Here is a 19594-nt window from a genome sequence, read left to right as displayed (position 1 = left end):
TCGATGTGTTAGTAGCCCCTATCAGCCTGTGGGCCGATGTAAGCGCAATTTTTGGCCACTGCTAAATCACTGACAAAACCTATGTCTGCAGTCATTTGCTTATAGTTACTGAACGCAGTAATAACGTAAAATTTAGCTACCACCGCTAACACCAAGTTGCTCCTGCCAAAAATTAAGCGTGTCGTGTTTGTGATTTTGGTAATATCGACTACTACTTGCAAGCTTGCCATAAAAAAGAACAGCATAACAAAAGACAAACCCAGAAAGAAAATTTGTTTTAAATAAAAGCAAAAAAGCTAAAATAAAAATATTTGAAAGTTTAAACTTTATTTTTTAAAATATTTTTTATAATTTCTTTTGTATATATTTTCAGTATTTTTGGAAAAATAAACAAACCAAAGCCAACGATTTATTGAAAAAAAGTTTGCAAATTTTATTTTGCTTGGCCCATTACAAACCGACAACCAGTAACTTAGAGCTAAGAGCCAACTATTGTGTTGAAAGTAACTTGGCTTCCCCACCCTTGATTTGTAGCCAAATATCCATACCCCTTCTCTCCACAAATTATTAATACTTTGCCATAATGCAACCACTGAAATGCAGTTTAGGCTTAATGCTGGCTTTGGCCCTGTTCCACATGAGTACAGCTATGCCAGGACGTTATATACGAGCAGTAGACAATAAAGAAGATGGACCTGTGGTAACAGTGGAATTTGCTGATGATGAAAACGATTTAAATCCTATTAATTCTGAGGTATGTGTATATATAATTTTTGATTTAAAAATTGAGGGGAAGTAAAGAAATAGATATTTTTGGCCTGATATAGAAAATAAGCGGAAATGTGTGTTTGGTAAAATTTAAAAACTGAGAAATTTTATAGTTGGAACCTGGGGAGAATAGTTTTCACAGAACATTAACATAGTTTCAGACACATATTTAACAAAATCAATTTTCAAAATATTTTACTAAACTTCCTTGATTTAATGTGTGATTGTTTTTGCTTTAAAATTGATTCATGATAGTCATACAACATTGGGAAATAGTAGTTATCACCTATATCAAATCTATAGAAAATTTGATTATGATGTGGCACATTTAAAAATCTTTAATAATCATACAATAACCAAAATTTAAAAAAAAAAAAAAACACTAAGACATCTAAGAGATAGTGAACAATGACATTACTCCCAACAAACATTTATTCTGCCCAATGTAAGGTCTTAGACATAATTAAGATTGATTTATTGCTGTTCTTTAGATGTAACTTAAGTCATGAAATAACCGCACACAAAAAAAAATTTTCTGATTCAATCACGAAATTAATTGATCCAATTAATTTTTAATTGAAATGTCTTCAATCACAGAAATGATAGTATCAATTAAAAAATTAATTGAAGGTCAATTAAAAAGTTAATTGATCCAATTAAAAAATTAATTGATACTATTATTTTTGTGATTGATTTTTGTTTCAATTAAAAAATTTGTTGAATCCATTAAATTTTTAATTGAATATTTTTTAAAACTCAATTAAAAATTTAATTGGAAACATTTTCGTGAAATTTTTTTGTGTGCGGCTTTTAAATATCATCCACCATTGAAGGGTACGTAGTAGGTATGAAGTGGGACAATTGATAGCATGCCCGCCTTGCGTAAAAAGGGTCATGGGTTCAATGCCAATTTCGACTGAACACCAACACGTTTTTCAGCGGTAATTTTGCCTCTCTCACTAATGATGATAACATTTCTAAGTTTTTAAAGTCTTTCCACTGTAATGTGAAAAGTCGTTCGGACTCAGCTTTAAAAGTACATGCCCTTTATCATTGAGTTATATACATTACTCATCGATGAGGGAAATGGTATCAAAATGGTGTTATAATATAGAATAACCTTGGTATATTTTGTACCTGCCTTTACACAATTCTCGGTATATAACCCCCATTGCAACTCCCCCTCCACCACTGTGGTACAGGTTATAAAAAGTTTGTGCATTTCTATGTAACTCCTAGAAGGAGCAGTTTAGTATACAAATTGTTTCATGTCCATATACAAAACAGTTTATAGAAAGAATTGTTATGGGAAAACTAGGTTTAAACCTTATTTTACCTCTTTTGTATAGAGGGATTAGAATCAAATTGTGAGCGCATTTAGAGTTGTCCATCGGACTTTAATGCATTTTTTTTTCGAACTGCAGCTAGCTCTTACCATGGCTCATAGGCAATCTGGTTTGATTTTCTGGTCACAATTACAAAATTATTACTACGGTTCTACGGCGCGAAAGATGAAGGCGTTATAGAGAAGTTCAAAGAAAAACAATTTCCTCCGGAATGGAATTTTAAACAAACCGGAAAGAAACAAAAATTCTTCTTTCTTCTAAAATATTTTCTTTACGAGCGAGAAAACAAATAGAATTTATGATAAGCTATACGACAATTGTATATAACCAGACAAAGACAAATTTTTTTAAAATATAGAAATTTGATTAAAAGAAAGTTCTTTTATAATCATAATCATTCATTTATTTTTTTTTTCATAAAGTTTAGGGGGCAGGAATCTGTGAAATTTGCATCCCTCACTAAAATTCCTATATCTTTCAAGTAAGGCACATTTTCGTTAAGGAAGAGAAACATATTTTAGATTTAAAGAAATAATCTTTAAACTAACATAGAAATTGAATAATCCATTGATTCAATATAAAAACTTCAAATATGGGCTAAGACTTTTTTTGAGAATTTAGTGTCTTTAGTTTAAAGTTGTTTTTGGAAAAAAAGAAATCATGCTTTAATATGAAGTATCTGCTATAATGTGTATATTTAAATTGTCATTTATTTCTATATGATTTGCGTAAAAACAGCATAAACATTTTAATTTTGTACAGTCGAGATTTACAGCTTTTTCAAAGAAGACGAATCTTTTGCTCAAAATCAATATCAAAATTTCTAAGAGGTCAAAATCTTTGGATTGCATTACTTTTGAACGATTTTTATCTTCATAGGTGAGTTATAAAAATCATCGAATTTAAATACGATTTCATTAATTTTAGAATAATAATATAAAGATTTTAAAGTTGAATCACCTAATACTAAGGACAAAATATCTTCAATTAAAAGATTATCGACTTTTGTTTGAGTAAACAAATGGTTATATCAGAGAATTTCTTCTTCATCAGATTGCCCCAATGAAGTATAAAAATCATAGAATTTAAATACGATTTCATTAATATTAGAATAATAATATAAAGATTTTAAAGTTGAATCACCTAATACTAAGGACAAAACATCTGCAATTAAAAGATTATCGACTTTTGTTTGAGTAAACAAATGGTTAGTTATATCAGAGAATTTCTTCTTCATCAGATTGCCCCAATGAAAATGTTCGTACAAAAAGAGCTGCAGAGTTTATTTATTTATTATTTATTACAATTCTAAAAACTTTAATAAACATTAGAGCACTAGCTACAAAGGCTATTGTCAGGGTTTAATATTGTCGGTCCCGCCGGATTTTTACCACTAGTTGTATACCAATGCACTGAATAGTTTAAGTGGGCCTGCCACTGTGCCTAATCTAACCTATGTTACAAGATTTATTTAATGTAATAAAAAGAATGCATTGTTTGTTGTAAATTAAGAGAATGAGATGGATGTAATTCTTAATTGGACAAATTGTAATAAAACTGTGAACAAGCAAGTTCACATTGTTATAAAGTCTACTCTACAAAAAGTGCATGGTGTGCAGTAGCTTTTAAATTGTTGCTTTAATGAATATTACAATAAGCAGAATTTATTTTGTAAGAATTATGGTTTGCTTTATGTACTACACGACAATAATCCCACTGCAAAGTGTGTACTGTGTGAATTGCATTCAATTGGAATAGTAAAATTGTTTTGGTTGATTTGTGTAAAAATTTAGTTTGCATCTTAAGTCTTTTGTTTGAACAATATAATTAAAACTGTTGATGGACAAAGAATATATTAATGTTTGTGGCAATTACGTGATAATATAAACTTTTTGTTGCAACCATGTTTGCCCAGTCGTCATAGAAAACACTATAGATAATACTGTGTATGTAAATGGAGATAGAGTTTTTCAGTTTTTTTTTTCGATACGGCTTTGAAACGCAATCAGTCAATGGCAAGCAATAACCGGGAGCCACCGTGGTGCAATGGTTAGCATGCCCGCCTTGCATACATAAGGTCGTGGGTTCGATTCCTGCTTCGACCGAACACCAAAAAGTTTTTCAGCGGTGGATTATCCCACCTCAGTAATGCTGGTGACATTTCTGAGGCTTTCAAAGCTTCTCTAAGTGGTTTCACTGCAATGTGGAACGCCGTTAGGACTCGGCTATAAAAAGGAGGTCCCTTGTCATTGAGCTTAACATGGAATCGGGCAGCACTCAGTGATAAGAGAGAAGTTCACCAATGTGGTATCGCAATGGACTGAATAGTCTAAGTGAGCCTGATACATCGGGCTAACCTAACCTAACCTAAGCAATAACCGATCTTTAAACTTTTGGAATGCTGGTTAAGCCGATTATAAAAATCGGGGATTTTTCTTTTTTTTTTTAAATAATATTACAAAGAGTATTTGACTCTTTCGACATACCTGACTAATTAAGACATAGATTTTCTATGAATTTTTTGTGTTAATCTTACAGTTAATTTTTCGATATTGGTCATATCATAAAACTATCGTTTAGTTCAAACTAGCAATATCGTTTATAATTCTTCTGCCTCACAACATTAATATTGTCTTTGGTTTATAAAACGTCTATTGATGGAATTGATATTAATTAAAAAGAATGGAAATAAGTAAATGTAAGAAAACATAGTTTCACGACAGAAAAAAAACATTACTTCATAGATAGCTTTTTATAAACATAGCTGATTTTTTTAAGAACTATTTTTATTCCCATTTCATTCCTACAGCATATACATAAAACCAACATTCAAAATATTTATCGGTTGAATAACCAACTATTTATTTTGCCTTCAAAATCAATGCTAGGTATGGTACGTTTGATTACACATTCAAAAAACCTAGTGTCTGGCTATAACTTTGTCATCATATCAAAGAACATCCACAAGGGTTATTTGTGTATGTGACATGAATTGAAATAAGTAAATTAAACGAAAACAGTAAAGAAATTAAATAAAACAAGTATATATGGCCGTAAGTTCGGCCAGGCCGAAGCTTATGTACCCTGCGTCATGGATTGCGAAGAAACTTCTTCTGAACACTGCCATCCACAATCGAATTACTTAAGTTGCGGTAAACCTTGCCGATGGCAAGGTATATTATTAAATCCTCCTAACGCCATCTTTTAAATTGTATGTAAGTCCATACGTGGTATATATTAAATCAAAAAAGATCGATCAAATACGTATATAATTCAGTTTGACAAAACTTTCTATAGACATAAAATTTTGACAAAATATTCTATAGAAATAAAATGTTGACAAAATTTTCTATAGAAATAGAATTTTAACAAAATTTTCTATACAAATAAAATTTTGACAAAATTTTCTATAAAAATAAAATTTTGACAAAATTTTTTTATAGAAATAAAATTTTGACAAAAATTTCTATAGAAATAAAATTTTAACAAAATTTTCGATAGAAATAAAATTTTGACAAAATTTTCTATAAAAATAAAATTTTGACAGAATTTTCTATAGAAATAAAATTTTGACAAAATTTTCTATAGAAATAAAATTTTGACAAAATTTTCTATAGAAATAAAATTTTGACAAAATTTTCTATAGAAATAAAATTTTGAGAAAATTTTCTATAAAAATAAAATTTTGACAAAATTTTCTATAGAAATAAAATTTTGACAAAATTTTCCATAGAAATAAAATTTTGACAAAATTTTCTATAGAAATAAAATTTTGGTAGATTATTTTTGGCTCGAGTGGCAACCATGATTATGAACCTATATGGGCCAATTTTTGTGTGATTGGAGACCGGCTATATATAACTATAGACCGAAATGGACCAATTTTGGTATGGTTGTTAGCGGCCATATGCTAACACCACGTTCCAAATTTGAACCGGATCGGATGAATTTTGCTCCCCCAAGAGGCTCCGGAGGTCAAATCTGGAGAAAGGTTTATATGGGGGCTATATATAATTATGGACCGATATGGACCAGTTTTCTCATGGTTGTTAGATACCATATACCAACACCATGTACCAAATTTCAGGCGGATCGGATGAAATTTGCTTCTCGTAGAGTCTCCGCAAGCCAAATCTGGGCATCGGTTTATATGGGGAGTATATATAATTATGAACCGATGTGGACCAATTTTTACATGGTTGTTAGATACCAACACAATGTACCAAATTTCAGCCGGATCGGATAAAATTTGCTTCTCTTAAAGGCTCCGCAAGCCAAATCTGGGGATCGGTTTATATGGGGGCTATATATAATTATGGACCGATGTGAACCAATTTTTGCATGGTCATTAGAGACCATATACCAACACCATGTACTAACTTTCAGCAAGATCGGATGAAATTTGCTTCTCTTTGTGGCTCCCCAAGCCAAATCTGGTGATCGGTTTATATGTTTATTCATAGCAATGACTAAGACAAATGATTGGTGATTCGCAAATCTTCTTAATTGTTCAATGATGAAACTTCATACACTTCACTTTCATTCAATGTGTATTTGTATCCAAATGCCAAAAGAAAAACGAATAAGATTTACAAAAAAATGGCAAAAAAGAAAATTGCATAATTTCTATTGAAAACTTTTCAAGCGTTCACTTTGTTTTAACATGGATATGTTAAAACTTACATTAAAGCTTAAGAAAAAGCAAGCTAAAGGAAAATAAACAAAACATGTGGTTCGGGGGCTAATAGATGGGTTTAAATTAAACAAAGAGAGGAATCGTGATGTTATGGTACAAAAATAATTTAAAGTATGATTTAAACGCGGCACGTTAACACTGATAACCAAACATAAGTTGATGTTTTTTTTTCTACAACAATGGTGGGTGTATTGGGATGTATAGTCAAGTTTTTGTCTTAAGTCATTTGTTTTTAATGCAATAAAAGGGTTAAAACAGAGAAGCGAAAAGGTCCCCAACAGGTTGATCGTGCTATATATATACAAGTACACTTCCATATATAAATACACTGAAAAACACAAATACATGACATAATAAGATTATGTTAGCTAGAGTTTGGGAATTTAATATTAAAACAAAATTAAGGAAATCAAGAATTTTTGTTAATAAATTGTTTCTAGTTTCCATTAAATTTCAGATGTGCTTCTTTGAAAATATTGTATTTTTTAATTCGTTTTTGAACTCGAACTGAGTAACATGTGATTTTGAGAAATTAAATTTAAGTGTTGTTTTAGGATTAGGCATAAGGCTAAGTAAACAATTGGCAAAGTTTTATTTTGAGGATGGAGTGAATTTACACTTTAGAATGCAATGTGGACTCATTCCAAAGAACAGGACCTTTCACTATGCTATGAATACCACATATACAAAGTCTTAGGAATCAATTTCATTGTGAGCATCCGAATCGTACCAGAAAGGGAAACATTTTGGAAAATTTTGATAATAGTATTTCAGTAAATGTGTAGATCCAATAAGATTTTAATAAAAATCGATATATTATATGAAAAGGTAAATAGTGCGACAAACTGGAGTACTAGTACCAGTGCTGTGATAGGTCCGTTAGTGGCAATTTGCACCAGTATCCTATAAAGCACTTAAATAAACTTTGAAACACTCAACGGCATTGCTGAGGATAATCCACGGCTAAAAAAACTTTTTGTTGTTTTGCCGAAACTGGGATTGAATCCATGATACCTTTTATGCAAGGTGGACATATCACTGCTCCACGGTGACCCCATGTCAATATATAGCAAAAGGATAATGCAAATTCGATAAATGAGATTTGCATCGTAATTTTAATTATATAGAGCCATTGCTCCACGGTGATTCCTGGCTAATGGAAATTCGATAAATGAGATTTGTATCGTAATTTTAATTTTAAACTGCCTAGATTTAAAGCTAGATAGCGCACTAAAAGTATCTTTATTTTCATCTTTCTCTCATAATCAGTAGCAAAATGTTTAAGAGGTCCACAATCTTTGGATCAATGAAATCTTTTTTTGAGTGTCTGACGAAAAAAATTTTATTTGAGACCATAAACTTTGAAGACGTTTTGTTCTTAGAGTTAGTGATTCGACTTCAAAATGGATTTCTCTTGTTTTCATATAGTCATCGTCCCTAAATTCGATGAGTTTTGCTACTAGGCTGTCTTTCTGATGTCGAGATGTCCTTCCTTAGAATAATTTCTCGCTTTTTGGCTCAGAATAAATACCAAAATAATTAAAATAACGACAAAAATCTTTGTGACTATATATGTGTTTTTAGTGGTTAGTACACTGAAAAATTATTTACGTGATATTAAAGAGTACACTCAAAAACAAGTTTACTTGGATCTAAAGATTTTGACCTTCCCTTAAGGATTTTGGTATTGATTCCGAGCCAAAGATGCGGTTTCTTTAAAATAAAGAAAAATTTAAAATTAGGATACAGATCTCATTTATCAAATTTTCATTCTCTTTTCGTGGTTTATTAATAAAGGTACTCATATACAAACAAATGTCACTTTAAATTCCAAATTATAACGGATACTTCAAAGTAAAAAATGTTTTCTTAATTCCAAAAAAAACTTTAAACCAAAGATGATAAATCCTCAAAATAAGTCTTAGCCTATATTTGAAGCGTTTTTATCTTAAATATAAAGATTCAATATTTCAGTTAATTTAAGGACGATGTCTTTAAATCAAAAATGTGTTTCTTTACTTTAAGGAAAATTAGCCTCAGTTCAAAGACATGACACATTAACGGAGGGATGCAAATTTACAAAATTTGTGTCCTAAATTTAATGAAAATAATTTTTGAAGCAAAGATTATAAACTTTATTATAATTAAAATTTCATTATTCAAAAAAAAAAAAATTGTCTTTAATAGTTTGTACATTTCGCATGCTAAAATTTATGTTGCGTAATCTTTAATATCACGTAAATATTTTTTTCAGGGTACGCAACTCAAATGAAGGGTGCGCAATTTAATAATATTAAGGACAAATGAAGAAATTTTAAATAAAATAAAGTTAAAAATCTTTGCTTCAAAAATTTTGATTAGCATAGAAGACGCATTTCTCTAATATAAAGTTTTTTTCCTTGTTCAAAAGCCGATAAACTTTTCAATGAAGTCGTATTGTCTTTATAATTAAGTGATTTCACTTAAAAATGGGTATCATAACTTGAAAGAAAAAAATGTTTGGGCTAAGGTCAACTTGACATTAATAATTCAGAAATTTTCTTTAAATTTAATGAAATTGTCTTTAAATTTGTTGTCTTTTTGCATCTTGACTACAAAGCAAAAAATCGTTCAAATATAGGACACGTTTTTCAACACTTTATTTTAAAGACTTTTTTATTTGAAACATAGCATAATTTCGTTAACTCGTTTTTATAGGACTTTGATAGCATATGAAGAAAAAAAGCTGAAAAAGCGAAAAATTTAAATTTGCTTCCTAGAAGCAAGTACACGAAACCCAAAATTTTACTTGTATTCTCCGCTTCTTTGGCTCGGAATCAATACAAACATTTTTAAAGTAAAGACAAAATCTTTGGAACCGGACATGCTTTTTTTCAGTGTAAGCTAAAATTACTTTTTGCATGTAACACGTGAGTTCTATTTCATATTAACTAAATCTTAACTCATGCAAAATGATAAATAAATGTTAACCTAGGTCGTAGTCACATTACTGGGCCAACTATTTATCTGGTAAAAAAAACTAAAACAATATTTCACCATCAATATCATTCGCCGTCAGTTTTATTCGTTAACACATGTTTTGTTGTGATTTTGTTTTAATTTATTTGTCTATACAAATAGACACTTGCAGCCTTAAGTTGATTGGTAAAATAGTTTCTTCAAATGTGTGCGTGTGTGTATTAATTTTTCCACGATTTTTTTTACCAACAAATTGTATTTAAACTCGCCTTTGAATGTAGTGCTATAATGATTGCGGCTTAAAGCTTTAGCAAAGCACAACCAATAATAATATTTTGATCATAAAACTAATGATGACGTTTATTGTGTTCTTCTTCTTCCCCTCTTCACTATTTGTAAGGGTTTTGAAGAGTTCGATTTTTTCTCTTCTTTGTATTTGTAGTCAAGGTCATTGGTTCTTATATCGAGTGAGGGGAAAAAGACGTAATACTACACTGAAAGAAGAGCTTTCACTTCCCACGAATGAACATACTTTATAACGAAGGGGATAGCGTTTGTCTAAAATTTTGATTCTTAGAAAAGTAGTTTTTCTTTTGAAAGTACGACCAAACGTCTGATATATATTTCAGTGACTACATTAAAAGAAGAAAAAAACATTTCTCTGATAAAAATGCATACCCGGTTTTAAAGATTTTGCCTTTACAGCAGAGAAGCGATAGATTTACACAATTCTCATTTTAAATAGATTTATGCGTACTTGATTCTAGGAAACACATTTTAAGTCATTATATTTTTTAGCTTTTTATACCCTGCGCCACACTGTGGAACAGGGTATTATAAGTTAGTGCATATGTTTGCAACACCCAGAAGTAGACGAGATAGCGAAAAATACTCAGGGTGGGCTCCTGAGTCGATATAGCCATGTCCGTCTGTCCGCCTGTCCGTGAAAACATTTTTTAAATCAAAGTCTAGGTCGCAGTTTTAGTCCAATCGACTTCAAATTTGGCACAAATATGTGTTTTGGCTCAGAATAGAACCCTATTGATTTTGGAAGAAATCGGTTCAGATTTAGATATAGCTCCCATATATATATTTCGCCCGATATGGACTTATATGGCCCCAGAAGCCAGAGTTTTACCCTAATTTGCTTAAAATTTTGCACAAGAAGAACAATTAGTACTATAGTAAAGTGTGCCAAATTTTATTGAAATCGGTTCCGATTTAGATATAGCTCCCATATATGTCGTTCGCCCGATATGGACTAATACGGTCCCAGAAGCCAGAGTTTTACGCCAATTTGGTTTAAATTTTGCACTAGGAGTACAATTAGTAGTGTAGTTAAATGTGCCAAATTTTATTGAAATCGGTTCAGATTTAGATATAGCGCCCATATATATCGTTCGCCCGATTTACACTCATATGACCACAGTGGTCAATCTTTTACTCCGATTTAATTGAAATTTTGCACAGGGAGTAGAATTAGCATTGTAGCTATGCGTGCCAAATTTGGTTGAAGTCGGTTCAGATTTAGATATAACTCCCATATATAGCTTTCGCCCGATTTACACTCATATGCCCACAGCGGCCAATTTTTGCTCCGAATAAGTTGAAATTTTGCGCAGTGAGTAGAATTAGCATTGTAGCTATGTGTGCCAAATTTGGTTGAAATCGGTTCAGATTTAGATATAGCTCCCATATATATCGTTCGCCCGATTTAAACTCATATGACCACAGTGGCCAATATTTTACTCCGATTTAATTGAAATTTTGTACAGGGAGTAGAATTAGCATTGTAGCTATGCGTGTCAAATTTGGTTGAAATCGGTTCAGATTTAGATATATCTCTCATATATAGCTTTCGTCCGATTTACACTCATATGACCACAGAGTCCAATTTTTTAACTCCGATTTAGTTGACATTTTGTACAGGGAGTAGAATTAGCATTGTAGCTAAAGGGTGGTTAAAATTTCAAGGGCCGATGTTGATTTTGAATAAACCACAAACTATTTAGGAAATTATTGTAATTTTATTGTGTTATGTTATATTGGTATTATTCAATTATGTATGGAACAAAATATAGGCCAAATGGGCGCCGCGACCTCGGTGGTCGCTTTCATCCGATGGTCCAAATTTTCGATGACGCTGAGGCATAATGGATGTTCTATGCCGTTAATGTGCCGAATTATCTCATCCTTTAGCTCTTGAATTGTTGCTGGCTTATCGGCGTACACCTTTTCTTTCAAATAACACCAACGAAAAAATCCAACGGTGTCAAATCACATGATCTTGGTGGCCAATTGACATCGCCATTACGTGAGATAACACGGCCATTGAATTTGTTGCGCAAAAGAGCCATTGTTTCGTTAGCTGTGTGGCAAGTGGCACCGTGCTGCTGAAACCACATATCCTCCACATCCATATCTTCCAATTCGGGCCATAAAAAGTTCGTTATCATCTCACAATAGCGAACACCATTCACAGTAACTGCCTGACCGGCCTCATTTTGGAAAAAATACGGCCCGATGATGTCGCCAGCCCATAAACCGCACCAAACAGTCCCTCTTTGAGGGTGTATTGGTTTTTCGACAATCACTCTCATTCTCATTCGCCCAAATGCGGCAATTCTGTTTATTGACGAATCCACTGAGGTGAAAATGCGCCTCATCACTGAAGATGATTTTCTTCGAAAATTGATCATCCACTGCTGCCATTTCTTGGAACCATTTAACACATTGTTGGATTGTGTATCTCTCCATGGTTAAAATTGAGTAAGTCTGAAATAGAGAAATGTCGAATAAAATTCGGAAAAAAACTTGGCGTTTAGGTGTGGTTCACATTCAACATCGGCCCTTACAATTTGGTTGAAATCGGTTCATATGCCAAATTTGGTTGAAATCGGCTCAGATTTAAATATAGCTCCCATATATATGTTTTTCTGATTTCGACAAAAATTTTGATAATTTAATTTTTTACCAAAATTTTCCTTGTAAAATCGCCACTGCTTAGTCGAAAAGTTGTAAAAATGACTCTAATTTTCCTAAACTTCTAATACATATATATCGAGCGATAAATCATAAATAAACTTTTGCGAAGTTACCTTAATATTGCTTCAGATTTTAATGTTTCCCATATTTTTATACCCACCACCATAAAATGGTGACGGGGGTATAATAAGTTTGTCATTCCGTTTGTAACACATCGAAATATCGATTTCCGACTATATAAAGTATATATATTCTTGATCAGGGAGAAATTCTAAGACGATATAAGCATGTCCGTCTGTCCGTCTGTCTGTCTGTCTGTCTGTCTGTCTGTCTGTTGTAATCACGCTACAGCCTTCAATAATGGCGCTATCGCCCCGAAATTTGGCACAGATTCGTTTTTTGTTTGCAGGCAGGTCAAGTTCGAAGATGGGCTATATCGGTGCAAGTTTTGATATAGTCCCCATATAAACCGACCTCCCTATTTGGGGTCTTGAGCCTATAAAAACCGTAGTTTTTATCAGATTTGCCTGAAATTGGAAATCTGGAGGTATTTTGGAACCATAAAGAGGTGTGTCGAAAATGGTCCGTATCGGTCCATGTTTTGGTATAGCCCCCATATAGACCGATCTCCCGATTTTGCTTCTTGGGCGTCTAGAAACTATATTTATCATCCGATTTGCCTGAAATTGGAAATCTAGAGGTATTGTGGGACTATAAAGAGGTGTGTCGAAAATGGTTCGTATCGGTCCATGTTTTGGTATAGCCCCCATATAGACCGATCTCCCGATTTTGTTTCTTACGCGTCTAGAAACAGTATTTTCTATCCGATTTGTCTGAAATTGGAAATCTAGAGGTATTTTGGAACCATAAAGAGGTGCGTCGAAAATGGTCCGGGTCGGTCCATGTTTTGGTATAGCCCCCATATAGACCGATCTGCCGATTTTGCTTCTTGGGCGTCTAGAAACTATATTTACAATCCGATTTCCCTGAAATTGGAAATCTAGAGGTATTTGAGGACCATAAAAAGGTGTGCCGAAAATGGTGCTCATCGGTCCATGTTTCGGTATAGCCCCCATATAGACTGATCTCCCGATTTTGCTTCTTGGGCTTCTAGAAACTATATTTTCTATCCGATTTTCCTGAAATTGAAAATCTAGAGTTCTTTTGGGACCATAAAAAGGTGTGTCGAAAATGGTGCCCATCGGTCCATGTTTTGGTATAGCCCCCATATAGACCGATCACCCGATTTTGCTTCTTGGGCTTCTAAAAACTATATTTACCATCCGATTTGCCTGAAATTCGAAATCGAGATGTATTTTTAGACCACTAATAAGTGTGCCGAAATTGAGGTATATCGAGGTCCATTTTTTGGTATAACCCCCATATAGACTGATCTCTCGATTTTTACTTCTTGGGCGTCTAGAGACTATATTTTTTAGCCGATTTGTTTGAAATTGAAAATCTGGAGGTATTTTAAGATCACACATATGTGAGTAGCAAATGATGCCTATCGGTCCATGTTTTGGTATAGCCCCAATATAGATCGATCTCCCGGCTTTATTTCTTGGGCTTCTAGAATCTGTAGTTTTTATACGATTTGCTGGAAATTAGTAATCTATAATGAAATTTTAGACAAACGAAATTTCCTTTTCGTATAAAGTATTTTCGTTTATTCAACCATTGTCTTTGAAATTTGTGTCAAAAAAAAAAAAAAAAAAAAAATAGCTTGTCTAAAATTACGTTTCTCAAAAAAGAAACCACTTCTTTCATGGTCATGAACATTGCTTGAAACTGAAAGTAGAATTTTCCAGATTTAACTCATCGTATTTGTTTAAATAATGGCGGAAAAAATCTACAGATTTAAGATTTCAAATCAAGTCGTAATTTCATCATATACACGATATGTTTATAATTCTCTAAAACTCAAACAAAATTGGTTCTCATAAATCCAGAATCTGATCTGGTCTTCATTGACTTGCTTGGGAGAAGATTTGTCCGCAAACCCCCTACAATTCTATATATTATCAAGTAACGCACTACGACGAAGAGGTTTCAAAGTAAACTATTATATTTGATTCATGGTGGTGGGTATTTAAGATTCGGCCCGGCCGAATTTACTGCTTTATATACTTGTTTTTTACTAACATTGTGTTCCACCCGCATTAGCCGACTTAAATTTTGAGTCTATAGAGTTTGTAGAAGTCTATCAAATTCTGTCCAGATCGAGTAATGTTTAAATGTATGTATGTTATTTGGGACAAATCTTTATATATAGCCCCCAACACATTTGACGGATGTGATATAGTATCGAAAATTTAGATCTACAAAGTGGTGCAGGGTATAATATAGTCGGCCCCGCCCGACTTTAGACTTTCCTTACTTGTTTCTTCATGTGCTATCAAAGTCCTTTAAAAAGTGTTAACGACTAACTTAAATTTCAAAAGTCGGACTGGACTTCAAGTAGAAAATGTCTTTGAAATAACGTATTGAAAACCATCTCCTATTTGTAAACGCTTTTTAGCTTTGTAGCCAAGATGCAAAAAGTCAACAAATTTAAAGACGTTTTTATTAATTTTGAATATTTTTTCAGAAGTGTTAAAGTAAAATTTCTTTGATGTTAGGATACTCTATTAATTATAAGGAGAAGACGACATTATTGAAAAGATTCTAGGTTTTGGACAAGGAAAAAAATTTATATCAGAGAAATGCCTCTACTGTGCTAAGCAAAAAATGCTTAAGCAAAATTCGGCCTCACGACAATATTTTGTTCAGTGCAGGAATTTTGGTTAAAATGTATGTTCTCGTATTAAATGTAGTAAAAAGTTACGTTAGATTCGAACATATGAAGAAAAGCAAAAATTCTAAAATACAATTAAAGTATTAAGAGAAAATATAATAACCGCAGTGATTTACTAGAAATGTTCTATTTTATATTTTTTTATATTTTACGGCTATCGTTATAGACCCCAATCATGGGTTCAGTCCCACACGCTCACAAAAAATCGCTTCTGTAACATATACTCCCAAACATATTTTGCTTCAAGCATATACATTTTTGGGTATTGCCCAAACATTTATATGTTTGATCTCTTCCAATATATAATATGTTTGAAAGCATATTGGTCTAAACAATATATGTTTGGGTAGTCTAAGTTCCAAACATTTTGTATTTTTGCATCCAAATTCAATAATGTTGTCTTCCAAAGAACAATATGTTATTATGTGAACATATAATATGTTTGGAAGCATTTTGCACCCAAAAATATTATATGCTTAAAAAAAATTCTCCCAAACAATATTGTGCTCAAAATTTTATTTATTTATTTATATATTTACAATCATAATGAATTATGAAAATAAACAGGTAATATAGGTGCTAACAACATAGGTTTTCGACCTGAATGCTCAAAATTTTGTTTCTGCCCAATTGTATATACCCCGACATCTTTCTTACTTCCACGAGATTTTTTAGTTCTTCGCACCTTTTTCTGTAATACAAACATTGTAGAAGAAATTATTCAATTGTATGATTTTTTTATTTTAATATTACCTTTTGCCGGACGGGGATTCGAACAGCGGACCACACAGTTTGTAAGGATCAAAGAAGTAGCTGATAAATTGCCCAAGGAAAAATAAAATGTTAATTTTGTAATAACAAGCAACAACCACCAACTTAATTCAATATCGCTCCCTGTTAAATAGCACTCCAAGCTACTAAACACATATATGTTTATAGGCTATTTCTAAATTAATATATGTTTGCATCCAAGCATATTATATTTACAAACATTTTATGTCCCAAACATAATATGTTCTAACATATTAACATATATGTCCCAAACATGTTATGCTAGTTTATGAACATTATATGCTTGCACTCAATAATATTGTGTTTAAAAATGTGTGTTCCAAACATATAATGTTTATAGCCAAATATATGAAAAACAGTCTTTTTCATCCGTGCAGTTGTGGTTTAACCACAAAAAGTTTTTTGAGAAAAATCCATTTAGTTTGTGTTTTTACAAAAAGTGTGCCACGAATTTGTGGCATTTGTGCTATATTGCATTGCGAACGACACTTTTAGTGCCATTTTTTAGAAAATCGTATGAACTCAATTCATGTGTTGGAGTTTAAGCAAATCGGTTAAAAGAAATCTTAAACAACACTACAAAAACTGAGTACAACATAAATTTTCAGTGTAATGGTAAAAAATGTTTTCAGATTTTATTTTTCTTTTTGAATTTTATTTTGACACACTTTTGAGTGTGTGTCTTTTGAACATTTTAATGGTTATATTGTATATAAATAACTGATATACGATTTTTTGTTTTTGGTGTTCCTTTTTGTCACTTTCCTTAGTGAATTAATTAACCAAGAAAAATGGTCGGCTTTTTAGCTTACCTCATGCCCAAATTTATAAGAAATGACAATCATAAAAATTAAAAAAAAAAAATACACACAAAAGATTCAAGGGAAACAGGTGAACCTTCAACTTCATTTGTTTACTATATCTGTGGTCCAATAATACTCAGGCTTATATCATGTATATCATCAGTTGAATAAGTTCACTTTTTTTTTGTTATGCATTTGTAACAATTATAAATTGTGCTTAACAGGATTGCAGTTTTATTTTTATAATTCGTATTGAAAGTCATACCTGTGGGAATATATGTGGGGTTTTGTGAATAAACAGGTTAACCCTTATACTACGTTGGGGTCATTTGATGACCCATATCGTATTTTTCAACACCGCATATCTTACTGTTCGAATATAATTAACAATTTCTATCACTCAGTGTATTAATTGGTAACATATGCTGAATTCATGCTGAATAGTAAAAACTTTTAATTATAATCAAAAAAAAAAACAAGTAAGGAAAGCCTAAAGTCGGGCGGGGCCGACTATATTATACCCTGCACCACTTTGTAGATCTAAATTTTCGATACCATATCACATCCGTCAAATGTGTTGGGGGCTATATATAAAGGTTTGTCCCAAATACATAAATTTAAATATCACTCGATCTGGACAGAATTTGATAGACTTCTACAAAATCTATAGACTCAAAATTTAAGTCGGCTAACCCACTAGGGTGGAACACAATGTTAGTAAAAAAATATGGGAAACATTTAAATCTGAAGCAATTTTAAGGAAACTTCGCAAAAGTTTTTTTATGATTTATCCCTCGATATATATGTATTAGAAGTTTGGGAAAATTAGAGTCATTTTTACAACTTTTCGACTAAGCAGTGGCGATTTTACAATGAAAATGTTGGTATTTTGACAATTTTTGTCCAAATCAGAAAAACATATATATGGGAGCTATATCTACATCTGAACCGATTTCAACCTAATTTGGCACGCATAGCAACAATGCTAATTCTACTCCCTGTGCAAAATATCAATTAAATCGGTGTAAAAGATTGGCCTCTGTGGTCATTTGAGTTTAAATCGGGCGAAAGCTATATATGGGAGCTATATCTAAATCTGAACCGATTTCAACCAAATTTGGCACGCATAGCAATAATGCTAAGTTTACTCCCTGTGCAAAATTTCAACTAAATCGGAGTAAAAAATTGGTCTCTGTGGGCAAATGAGTGTAAATCGGGCGAAAGCTATATATGGGAACTATATCTAAATCTGAACCGATTTGGCTGATATTTTGCAAGTTTTTCGAGACTCATAAAATATTAGCATGTACGGAATTTGAGGAAGATCGGTTGATATACAAGCCAATTATTACCAGATCGGTGAAAAATATATATGGCGGCTATATCTAAATCTGAACCGATTTTTTCAAAAATTAATAGGGATCGTCTTTGAGCCGAAACAGGACCCTATACCAAATTTTAGGACAATCGGACTAAAACTGCGAGCTGTACTTTGCACACAAAAATACATCAACAGACAGACAGACGGACAGACAGACAGACAGACAGACGGACATCGCTAAATCGACTCAGAATTTAATTCTAAGACGATCGGTATACTAAACGATGGGTCTCAGACATTTCCTTCTTGGCGTTACATACAAATGCACAAACTTATTATACCCTGTACCACAGCAGTGGTGAAGGGTATAAAAAGAAAAGAAATTCGACGATGAAAAATACGACCTAATACCCAACGTAGTATAAGGGTTAACTCAAATTTTATCGATTTTCAGATTTTTACGGGAATTTTTGAATTTTGTTCCATTATGGATATAATTTAGCTAAACAAATTAAGTTTGATGAAAATGTTGTTATTTTTCATAAATTATCGCCTAATATTTTTCACGCTCTCAACAAATATTTAAAATAACAATTTTACACAATATTAAGGAAAATTCTCTTTAAAATAAATAAATGTGAAATAAAAAGGTTCTAATTATACCCTGCGCCACACTGTGGAACAGGGTATTATAAGTTAGTGCATATGTTTGTAACACCCAGAAGGAGACGAGATAGACACATGGTGTCTTTGGCAATAATGCTCAGGGTGGGTCCCTGAGTCGATATAACCATGTCCGTCTGTCCGTCCGTCCGTCTGTCTGTGAACACATTTTTGCGATCAAAGTCTAGGACGCAATTTAAGTCCAATCGCCTTCAAATTTGGCACATGTTCCTAATTTGGGTCAGAATAGATTGGTTTTGGAAGAAATCGGTTCAGATTTAGATATAGCTCCCATATATATCTTTCGCCCGATATGCACTAATATGAACCCAGCAGCCAGAGTTTTACACCGATTTGCTTGAAATTTTGTACAAACATAACACTTAGTCGTATAGTTAAGTGTGCAAAATTTGATCGAAATCGGTTCAGATTTAGATATAGTTCCCATATATATCTTTCGCCCGA

General features: G+C 32.4%; 1 protein-coding gene across 2 annotated transcripts in view; it reads left to right on the top strand.

The window, feature by feature from the left end:
* Window positions 1–19594, top strand: part of LOC142230279 (uncharacterized) — a 70230-nt gene that overhangs the window by 41161 nt on the left and 9475 nt on the right. Inside the window, exons 1-2 of one of the 2 annotated variants that reach the window (XM_075300928.1) lie at window positions 65–198; window positions 374–754. In XM_075300928.1, the coding sequence (XP_075157043.1) occupies window positions 584–754 (171 nt within the window). In that variant the 5' untranslated portion in view covers window positions 65–198; window positions 374–583. Of the gene's footprint in view, window positions 1–64; window positions 199–373; window positions 755–19594 lie in introns of those variants that run through there. The other variant, XM_075300929.1, reaches the window with a different exon arrangement.

Source organism: Haematobia irritans, chromosome 3 (genome assembly GCF_050003625.1).
Source record: "Haematobia irritans isolate KBUSLIRL chromosome 3, ASM5000362v1, whole genome shotgun sequence".
Classification (NCBI taxonomy): Eukaryota; Metazoa; Arthropoda; class Insecta; order Diptera; family Muscidae; genus Haematobia; species Haematobia irritans.
This window is presented reverse-complemented; position numbering and strand designations above follow the sequence as displayed.